The following is an 11,043-nucleotide window of genomic DNA, read 5'->3' as shown; positions in this document are numbered from 1 at the left end:
CACCCTCTCAAAGCATCCTTCTCCTCCCTGAAGCCTCCTTCATGGGGTGTCACTGCCTCCAGGAAATCTTCACCCCTCTTTGGGGTCTGTGCCGGGTGGGTGAGGAGCCAGAGCTGGTCCTGAGAATGCCAGGATCACAGCTGGAGAATGCTCCCTCCCTTCTCCACCTGTCCCCTTTTCCCTTCATTGGCCACATCAGTCACCAGTGGGGCCGAGTGGCCATGGCCACTTTTGTCCCAACTGGCTCTGGTTACCAGAAAATAATGACAAGTCTCCGATATACCCCCAATTCTGGGTTGCGAGAATTTTCCTTTTCACCACCCACTCAGCTGTCCTGGAGATGGCATCTGACTGTGTACAGTTAAAAAGCGAATCATTCATTCATTCATTCAACATTGGTTAATGCCTGTTGCGTCTGGCCCTTTGCTGGGTGCTGGAGCAGCTGAGAAGAGGGAGGTACCTGCCCTTCAGGAGCTCACAGGCTTGGGGGGCAGAGACAAATAAGAAGAGTGAGAGAGGGATGTCACTGAGGTGGAGACCTAGGTCGTTCCTGACTTTGCTCCCCTCGTGAGAACACTGAAGTGGTCCTTCCTTCACAGAGTTGTGTACCGAGATGGCTGCTTGGCACAATGGGAAAAGGGTCCCTGGGCCTTTTGCCAGGAAAGTCAGAGGCCCTCCGGGAAAGGAGGGGCTGCTGGGAACCTGAGGCCACAGCCCGCGTCACACCTCTGCAGGGGTGAATGCAGTTGTGAGTAAGGGGCACCGTCCTCCTCACTCCAGGGCAGAGGGGAAACTGAGGGCTTGCTTGTTGCAGAGAAAGAATCCCTTGATAGATCCCATCAGTCCTGGGTGGGAGAGAGCGGGGCCAGGAGAGTGGGACCTGGTTGGGGCTGGGGAGAGGTGATCTGAGAGCCAGCAAGTCACCTCTTAGGGCTGTGGGTTTAAATCCTGGCCTGCCACTTGCTACTCTGTGACCTCAATGAGTCACTTCGCCTCTATGAGCCTCAGTTTTCTCATCTGTCAGATAGGGACAAGACCAGTGTCTCCCAGCATAAGGATGTTGTGAGGAATAAACGAGGTCATGTGTGCTGGCGAAGGCAGCCCACCACGATGGTGTCGTGTTAGCAGGGGCAGAGTGATGCTGTCTTTACGTGACCTTGGGTCAGTTTCTTGCCCATTTGGGCCTCAGTGTCTGTGTTTGGAAGACAATAACGTGGGGCTGGATAATCCCAAATGTCCCTTCCAGCTTTGGCTCCAGGCTCTGCTGCCCCAGTGGCACATAACTTGCCTCTGCCCAAATCCCCATGCAAGGAATAAGCAGGCCACACAGGAGGTGCAGAAATGCTTTTTTTTTGAATTGCTGGGGGTAGAGCGAATAAGCACAGGGGCTGCTGTCCCAGCCGTGAGGAGGAGCACCTGAAAGGCGTCCTTCGAGCCGGCTCAGGCTTTCCCCTGGGTTGGATCGGTGGCAGCACCGTCCCCTAGGGAGCTGGTAAAAGAGAATTCAGTCAAGCCTCTGGAACCAGTCTGGAATGACACCACAGGGGGAGAGGGCAGGGACAGCGGGGGGAGGGGGGGCCCTTACCGGCACCTGCCATTCACGGCTGCCCAAGCTCTTTCCCATGACACCCTGCAAGGTCTAAGTCTAAGAGGGACTGACATCTGTGGTTTAGGGTCTTTCCCTGGCACCTGGCACTGACCCATCCTCGTCCTCTCCTCCTCCCATGACCTCACCTTAGGAACCACGGCAGATGTGAAAAGGCTGATCAGAGGCCGGGATGACTCAAGGTTAGGGCTCAGTCTGTGATCAAGATCGTGGATCTGACTGAGATCAGGGTTGGGTCTCAATGTGGGACCAACATCAGGGCTCAGTCAACTACTGGAATCAAGGCTTAGTCTCACTATGTTACGGGTTCAGTTAGGGACCAGAATCAGAGCCCAGTCTGGGTATGTGATGAAGGCTCAGGGCTCGGTCTATGACCAAGATGAATCACCAGGGCCTAGTCTGTTTCTGCTTCCCCTCAGGCCCCTGTGGAGGGCCCTCATCCTTGCTCAGCTCAGAGCCCGGCCCTCACCAGCAGGCGGACATCACAGCGGGTTTCTTCATACACCAGCTTCAGTTTCGCCTTGTGGCTGCTGGTTCTCCTCTTGAAGTTCAGCTGAAGGAACAAAATCAGGAGCAGGGCTCAGTCTCCACCACCGGAAAGCTGAATAGAAACCGGACCCCAGTGGCTGCCACTCTCCAGTGGGTCAGCCCGACAGCCATGGGACCTCTGGCATGTCACTTCACCTCTGAGCCTTATTTGTTCATCTGTAGAATGGGTATGCTGAGAGTACCACCCACATTGCAAGGATCATTGCAAGGTTCCAATGAGATGGTTTATGGGAAGCAGAGTGCTTGCCCAAGGAACTGGGCCTGTGGCTGTTTCTGAGAAGGGCCACCTCTAGGACCCTGCCCTTACCCTATTTGTGTTGCCTCATGGTCGCAGCCACCCCAGGCAGGCCTGGAGACCCAAAGGTCAAAGGAACCCTGGAGGCTCCTGGAGGAGAAGCCACAAATCCTCATAGGAAGGGAAGGAGAAGGGGCGGAGTTTATCAGCAAGGACCCCTGGATATTAGGTTCTTTATGTCTTTTCTTTCAATCCACTCACTAACCCCGCAATCTCGTCTCACTTGGGAGGAAACCGAGGCTCAGAGAGGCAGAGCCACTTGACAAGGACCCCGCAGTTGCCAAGTGTTTGAACCCAGAGCTGCCCCATCTTCTTTCTCGCATCATTCTGCCCAGCAGGCTCTGCAGGTTTAATGAAGCAGAACTATAGGGAGCTCTCAGAGGCCTACAGAATGCCCTCACTTCTGCAGGGACTCCTCCAGCCGCACTCTCCCGACTTGCTCAGGATGGTGGGTCCTCAGCTTCTCCAGGGTCCCCTGACCAGACCTGCCTGTGGTGCAGGCGTGGAGCTGCATGCCTGCCCTTGGAAGTCTGCAGAGGCAACGCGCCCGCTTCCCCAGGCCCTGACCTACCGATGATCTCGTTAACAAAATTCACATCCAGGTCTTCGACGAGGGTTTGGATCTCTGGGCACAACTGAGGACCACAGGAAGCAAGGGAGAGAGACAGAGAGAAAGATGCGGAGAAAGAAGGAAGGAGAGAGGACGGGAAGGAAGGAGAGAGAAAAGGAAGGGAACTGATCATTATCCGCTGGGAGCACACTGCCTGCCACCCGCAGAGATGCTCCCTACTTGGGGTCTTAAAACTTTTGACTGTTAGGATTCTAGAACAATGGAAACCTAGAAGGCCCAAATCTGAGAACCACAGGATGCTAGATTCCCTTAGAACATTAGGATCCTAGAACTTTAAGAATTTAGACTGCACATCCCAGAACCCTACATTCTTAGAAACCTCGAACTTTGGAACTTTGGAATTTTAAAGAGTCAGATAGGCCCTAGGAACTATAGTGAAGTGTTCCTTACGATTTTGTGAGCAAACAAGTCCTGAGGATCTCGTTAAAATGCATGTTCTTCATTCAGCAGGTCTGGGGTGGGACCTGAGAGCCTGCATTTCTAACAAGTGCCCAGGTGAGGGCAGTGCGGCTGGTGGGAGGACCACACTTTGAGTAGTGACCCTCCAGTTCAGTGAATCACAGAGCCAGCCCCCTGGAGGATTTCTCCGCATAAACCCAGATTCCCAGTCCCCTTCCAGAGTGACTAATTTAAAATCTCTGGAATTTTAGGCACATAGCACATGCGGTTTTGCATGATACTTAGGAAACTTGCACCTGGTACAAATAGTTTTGGGTGATGCACAGATGAAAAAACCTATTTTATAGGTCTATGCTTATTTTTAAATTACATGATAAGTGATATTAATTTCTGTTTATGATAGGGATGTAAGATTTAAAAAATAAATGCATTTAAATAAATTTACATAAAATTGTGTTGATTAAATGAAAATATTTGCTAAAAGGCATATTGGCAGTATATGGGTGTCACAAATGGTTCAAGTGTGGGACTCAGTGATTTCAGCTAATGTTAAATCCTTGCTCCCCTCCTCCCCACTCCAGGCTGAGTAAAAGACGGGAGGTACCAGCTGACAGCCCAAGGAGAAGTCTGCACCTCAGAAGGAAAGATGTCAGAGAGTAGAGCCAGGCCTGTGAATGTCACACCTGCCCTCCACCAGGCCTGGCTCTGGGCCCCCAGGAGTGGGGGACTCACCTCCTTCTGCACTACGAGGGACACGATCTTTCTCAGGTCTTTGGTCAGGGTGTCCACGATTCTGCTGACCAGTGGAAGTCGGCTAGAAAAGAAAGGAAATTGATAAAGCACAGTTGAGTTGGCAGAGCAGCCAAGCAGGTGAGATGAGAAGAGGGTGGGAGATGGTGGAACACCTTGAAGTCAGATGACTTCAGCTTCTATACAGGGCGATTGTCACTTAGAACCCTATGTCTGACCAGCAGGCCACCCCAGTACCTCATGAAAGCCTTATCACAACCTGGAGACCTCATCCATCCATCCATCCATCTGTCCCACCCATCCATCCATCTACCCATCCATCCATCCATTCATTCAACACAGATTTATAGGGTACTAACTATGTGCCAGGAACCAAGCAAGGCTGGGGACACAAGGATGAGCAAAGCACAAGCAGCTTCTAACTAGGATCCTAAATATTATGTAAGTTGTGCTAAGGCTGACTTTCCAGTTTCAGCTCTCAACATAGCTGTCACCTCCTCAAGGCAGCCCTCTCTGACTGCTCGCCAAAGGGAGGGCTTTGTATCATAGTGCCCTGTTAAGTGTGCTGCTCTGTCCAGGGATCATTGCAACCTGACATCTTCCTTGTGGCCTCTTTATTGTTGGACTGAATGTTCATCTGTCTGCCTTTCCCTCAAGAGAATAAGGTCCACGAGAACAGGGTCTTTGTCTGTCACCATCAATAAATTCTCCAGAGCTCAGAAGGGTGCCTGCCTGGCATGTAGCAGATGCTCAATATATTTCTGGCTGAAAGAATAAATGAAGTAAATGTACAATTAAATATATGACAGCTTGTGACAAGTACTCAGAAGGGCAAGAGTAGACCCTTACAGGAGAGAATAGGAGGAGCCTCGTTTTATACCCTGAAGGATGAGAAGTACATTGAGATGCGATGGGGGAAAGGTGTTCAAGGTAGCCAGAGCAGCCCGGGTGCAGGTCCTGGAATGGGGAAGAGCTTGTCCAAAACATAGAGCAAAGGCTAATGTGTCTAGAGCAGAGTGAGCAAGAGGGAGGATGCAGTGATTTAACAGTGGCTTCAGACCAAGCAGAGAGGGCGTAGGATTCCATCTGAAGTGGAAAGAAAGGCCCTGAGACGACTTGGAGCGGCAGAGTGGAATACCATATTACAGATATGGACACTGAGACCCAGAGGGGCAGGATGAATTCCCTGGGGGTATAAGCAAGGCAGTGTCCAGCAGGGCTCAGATGTTTGGACTCACATCCCAGCCTTTCCAAGTGATAATAGACTTTTTTCAGTTTGGGGAGGTCTTTAGGCCACCTGTGATCAGAGTCCTTGGTGGATGGATTGACCTCTGCTCATGGCTCAGCCTTGTGCCCTTCCAAAGCCAACCTGCCCCAGCCTTCAGCTTCAGACCATTTTTCCTCTCTTAGCCATGGTCAAGGTCAACCTTTCTCCCTCCACCCTCTTCCCTGGGCCAAACATGCTGTTTCAAGCACACATTTTAAGATGTAAATTTTATGGATTAACAGGGATCAATGATTTAAATGGAGAGGATTAAGTCTTCAGATCTCATTTTGGGAATTTTCCAGGGGGTGGAGGATGGCTGGGGACAGTCTGAAATTAAAGCCCATGGTAGGCATTTACGTCTCTTCTCCCTTCTTCACTGGAAGCAAGAAGGTAAATACAGTTTATTATTGTTGTTATTGTTACTGAGGGACATTATATAATGATAAATGGGTCAATTCCTCAAGAAGACATAACAACGCTAAATGTGCATTCACCTAATGACAGAGCTTCAAAAAGCATGAAGCAAAAACGGGTAAGGCTAAAAGGTGAAATAGGCAAATTCACGGTTACGGCTGGAAAGGTCAACACTCCTGTCTCAGTAAGGGGAAGAAGAAGGAGACAGAACATCAGCATGGACATTATTATTCCTGAGGGCTTAGTATGTGCCGGGCTGTATGCCGAACACTTGCATATCTCATCTGGTCAGCTCAGTAGCCTGTGAATAGGTATTATTATCATTTTACATTTCATATCAGTTTACAGATATGAAAACTGCAGCTCAGAGAGGCTAAAATGATTACAAAGTCACAAGTTAGTGGCAAAGCTGGTTTTTGGACCAAAATCTGCCTGACTCCAGAGTCTGAACTCTTTTCACCACCCTATGCCACCTCCCAGGCATAGGAATAGGCTGAAATGAGGGGTCCCCAACTCCCCTGGGAGCCAGCTCGGCTGAGATTGGGTGGGCCTGACCTGTCTAGCAAGGTGAGTGAGAAGTTGGATAAATCGACAGTGCATTCCCCCATGACCACCGTGGAGACCCCGGTCTCGGCATCAGTTTCAACTGTGACAGTAGTCAGGAGGTCAAAGGAAGCACTCAGGTCGGCGATCTTGCCCAAAAGAGGCCTGCAGGAAACAAGATTCACAGTGAACAGAGGTCTGGAAGTCCCTTCATGTTGCCCACGTGAGTGCCTCTATCTGTGTGGGCATTGTATGGGATATCCACAGATAATGTTAATATTGTCTATATTCTTTATGGAGTTTACATATTTACATTGGGAGCTTCTTCACCTGGGCCACATGGGTTTGGTTCATGTGAAATGTCTATACAGTATCACACTGATAATTAAAATAAAAATAGTTAACATTTATTGAGCACAAATTATACGTTAGGCTCTTTTGACAAATTATTTGACCTGGATTAATCCATTTAATCATTGCAACAACACCATGAGGGAAAAGTACTATTATTATCTCTATTTTCAGAATGAGGAAATATTTGGTATAGCTAGGTTAAATAACTACCCAGAGATCTCATAGCTAATGAATGATGCAATCACAGTGCATTTAATTTATAAAGACTCTTCCACATATGCTCATCTTCTTATCTTTTTATATCTTTTAAAGTAATTTAAATATTTAAAATTATATTTTCATATGGTTTTCACATGCCTGTTATTATATACTGTACAATACTCTATGCATTTATCCATACTGGTCCCTCATATTTAAAGAGAATCTCGAGATACAAAATAATGCTGGAGGATACTTTGCCCAAAAAGTTATAAATGTTCCTCTCTTCTCAATTTTTCAAATTTCATAATTAGGTAAATGTTATGATTTCAGAAATATACTTCATGGAGGATTTTTTAAAACAGAGATTTCATTATGGTCAGCCTTTATTGAAACATTTTAAAGGTTGGGATTTTAGAGTTGGAAAGGTCCCCTTCTTTTACAGATGGGGAGACGGAGGCAGGCAGTGTGGAAAAGTGCCTGATTCCAGATTGGTGAACCATCAGCCATGCTAAACTACCAAGTCTCAGATTCTAACGGTACTCACAGGGTCAGGGAGATGTTAAAGGTGGCGGGAATCCTCAGGATAACGCCATTGCCATCAGAAGTCAGTTCGGGTTCGATATCCAGGATGCTGATGTCACTGATTTTCAACCTGTTCAAAAACCACAATTCACTCTTGTCACCTCTCGTGACAGCCTTTGCTGGGCACTTCTCTATGCCAGCGTTGTGCTCAGCCTTTGAGCCTCACTGACCTTGCCTTCTTTGGTCTTCGCGACAGCCCTGTTTAGAGTTTGGATTCTTGGATTCTCTTCATTTGATGGCACAGCATACTGAGGCTCAGACAGGTGTGATTTCCCCCAAGACTCCAAGAGTGAATATGTGCCAAAGGCAGAATTTGAACCCAGAACTGTTTGACTCCAAAACTCCATGTATGAGGCCTCCTACATGGTGTGAATTCTAGTTTCCTCTTTCCTGAGGGGATTCAGACTTTTACACTCAGCATTTTAGACCTCAGCAAATAGGTAGAGGTAAGAGTGAAGAGAACCTTCATCCTGACCCTGAAGTCACAGACTGTGGAACCCCAAACCCATGAGATGCCTAGGTGGGCCCTGCAGCTCGGCCTCTAATTTACCCAAACTCTGCAGGGACACACAAGGTTTATTCACCTTTCTGTCTTTGATCTTGAACTTACCTCCCCAAAGATATGTATTCTCTTTTCTTGGAGCAAAGATCTCCACCATGAAGCACCAACTCACCCTGTAATCGTTTCCACAATTTGAAAAACAGTAGCAAAGACGTCATTCAACAAGGTCTCAACATTCTCGATCTTCTGGTTGACCTCTTGTGAAGACTTGGTTTCCTGGAGTACCCCCAATTCGGCCTTCAACTCCTGGGTAATAGCTGCAAAAACAATCTCCATTTAGCGTTACACACAACGAAGCAGCTACTGTGTACCAGATACTAAGTGAGACTATTTGACTGTGTTATTTCTTTAACCTTTGCAACGACTCTGTGAGGTCTATATTATTACCTGCACTTTCAGATGAAGAAATAAAGGATCAAAAGGTTAAGAAATGTGCCTAAAGTCACACAGCTAGGGAGACCTTCTTCCTTCCTGCTGCCTTCATATTAATATAGACTCATCATTCATCAACAAAGCAATCCATCCACTGATCGTACACCAGCTCCTAGGAGTGACCTGGGGTTCTGTTGCTCTAATGAGATGGTGACACAAATGAAATAAACTAAAAGAAATGGAAAATCTAGAATCAAGGAAAAAATATGGCTCTAACTCCTGAAAGTGGAAAATGGGAGTCCCTGGATGACGGCTTTGCTGCAGGCCTAGAAAGCAATGATTCACACAGGAGCAGGAGGACAGATTTTTCCAACGGGGGTCTTCAGAGAAAAGAGGGATTTGACAGAATAAATGACATGGCAGATGTAGAATGGCACATTTGAAAAGAATTAAGAATATACGTTCTTGTAATGAGCTGTAATGGAAAAGAATCTGAAAAAATATGTATGTATATATATGTATGCATATGTAAAACTGAATTGCTTTGCTGTACACCTGAAACTAACATTGTAAATTGACTACATTTCAATTAAAAATAAAAATTTTAAAAAAGAATATATGTGTAGAAAATAATTCAAATGAGAAACAGCAAGGCGATAACTATCTCAAGGAAAAACAAAAGACTACAAGAAAAGACATAATCATAACACTGCAACTTGGCTCTGCAATGGACTACATCTACCTAGTTAGACTGATGCAAACAGAGAATGCCAATTTAAATAAAACTACATCTGGTCCTATAATTTACTAGGTGACCTTGATCCAGACTCTTCTATTTTGAAGCTCAGTTTTATTAGCAATGAAATTAGAAAGTGGGTCCCTTCTGTATCTTTGAAGGCTGCCTACGCCCTGGCAAGGTTTGAAAGGCAGCCATTTACAAAAATTACTTTCTCTTATACAGAATGTTTGTCAGTGTGCTGCTAATGTTTCCAGAAAATGAAAAAAAAAAAAAAAAAAAGGCCAAGTTCTTTTAAGAAATCAGAAATAAACGGAGATATGATTAAATATAAATGTAGTTAGATTTAAAGCTACCTAGGCTAGGTAGGGCCCAATTTCCAATTAGTTAATACAAATCAATAAGAAAATTGAACAACCCAACCAAGGAATATGCTAAAAATAGAAACAAAATATTTAATTTAAAATATGCAAATGGCTAATAAAATATGAAAGTAAGTGACTTCTTTCATAGTTAGAAAAATGCTAAGTGAAATGAATTATAACATTTCAACTATGAGACTGGCAAAATATTTAAGTTGTCTGTACCAGTGGTGTTAAGGGAGTAGAAAAAAAGATATTCTTGCAGACTATTGGGGAAAATGTTAACACAGGGGATTATTTGTCAATGTCTGCTATCATTTAAAATGTGCATACCTTTTGAAATCTCACTGTTAGGAATTTATCTTATGCATATATTGGAAAAGTTTACCATGATGTAATACATAAAATGACATTCATTTAAACATTGCTTGTTTCTAGAAAAATAATAAATGAATGAACCAGGGACCAAAAAGCCACCTTTCTCAGTAAACCACACTTGCTGACTCACGTTCAAGCCTATTGTCAACGGTCTCAAGTCCTTTATCAAGAGCAGATTCCAGGTTGTTCACAGCAGTATTCAAGTCTTTGAGAAGATGATCAAGAAAGGACGCTGAGGTCCCTGTGAGCAGGCCGCACAAGAGAACAAGTTTCCAAAGCTGAAACATCTTGTCCTGATATCTGGAAGATCATGGGAGGAACAGGAATGAGAATTACCCATAAGGAAAAAGGATCTCTGATAAGCACCTATCACTCTTACACTTTATGGTCCTCTAAGATAGATGTGGTTATCTCCTCTCTTACAGATGGGCAGCCCAGGTCAGAAAGCTGGAGCAATGTGCCCAGCAAGTAAGTGGAGGAGCTGCGATTTGAAGAGCCATACTTGACTCCAAGTCAATGCTTTTTACACAGAGGCCCCTTGCACATGCTGGCTTCTCTGCCAGCACATTTCCGTCTTTTTTGCATTTTTACCTAAGTCACTTCCTACTGACCCTCCAGCTCAGTAAGACTTCATGCCCTCTATGAAGCCCACTCAAGGCCCCTCCCCAGAGCCTAGGTGAGGAGCCCCTCCCCACCATCCTGCTGCCTTCATTCTCTGATCAGAGCCTTGGGTACAAACTAGTGACGACTTGTCTGCCTTTCCCAACAGGCTGCGAACTTCTCAGAGAGGGACTGTGACTTACTTCCCTGTTGAATTGCCAGCCCATAGTAAAAGGCCTGCACCTCATATGACACAACAAAGAAAGATTTACCGAATAAAAGTAGGAACAAAGAAATGGACATCACATCATGACCCTGCATGCTCATCCGTTTGACACTTCTCCTGATATAATCTATTTCTTAATTTGCTATATTCAAAATATTAGCTAATTCAAGTGACCCTTTCCCTCTGCCTCTTGTCCCCAAAGTCTTCCAAAGACTT

General features: G+C 45.9%; 1 protein-coding gene across 1 annotated transcript; it reads right to left on the bottom strand.

The window, feature by feature from the left end:
- Positions 1 to 1,440: 1,440 nt before the first annotated feature.
- Positions 1,441 to 10,288, bottom strand: BPIFA2 (BPI fold containing family A member 2). Its single transcript, XM_006179271.2, has 7 exons — positions 10,132 to 10,288; positions 8,266 to 8,410; positions 7,554 to 7,661; positions 6,467 to 6,619; positions 4,213 to 4,294; positions 2,076 to 2,159; positions 1,441 to 1,527 (listed from the first exon to the last, which is right to left on the bottom strand). The coding sequence occupies exons 1-7, from the start codon at positions 10,286 to 10,288 to the stop codon at positions 1,441 to 1,443; spliced, it is 816 nt and encodes a 271-aa protein (XP_006179333.2).
- Between the last annotated feature and the right edge of the window lie 755 nt (positions 10,289 to 11,043).

The sequence above is a fragment of the Camelus ferus genome, chromosome 19 (genome assembly GCF_009834535.1).
Source record: "Camelus ferus isolate YT-003-E chromosome 19, BCGSAC_Cfer_1.0, whole genome shotgun sequence".
NCBI classification, from domain to species: domain Eukaryota; kingdom Metazoa; phylum Chordata; class Mammalia; order Artiodactyla; family Camelidae; genus Camelus; species Camelus ferus.
The sequence above is the reverse complement of the archived record's forward strand: the minus strand, read 5'-3'. Positions and strand labels throughout refer to the sequence as shown.

Excerpts from the sequence above, each read along its gene's own strand:
- BPIFA2 (XM_006179271.2), bottom strand. The coding sequence starts at position 10,288 with ATGTTTCAGCTTTGGAAACTTGTTCTCTTGTGCGGCCTGCTCACAGGG. Across the intron at positions 4,295-6,466 it reads TCACTCACCTTGCTAGACAG|CCGACTTCCACTGGTCAGCA; the intron begins GTCAGGCCCACC and ends TTTCTTTTCTAG. Across the intron at positions 2,160-4,212 it reads CCCTCGTAGTGCAGAAGGAG|CTGAACTTCAAGAGGAGAAC; the intron begins GTGAGTCCCCCA and ends TTGTTCCTTCAG.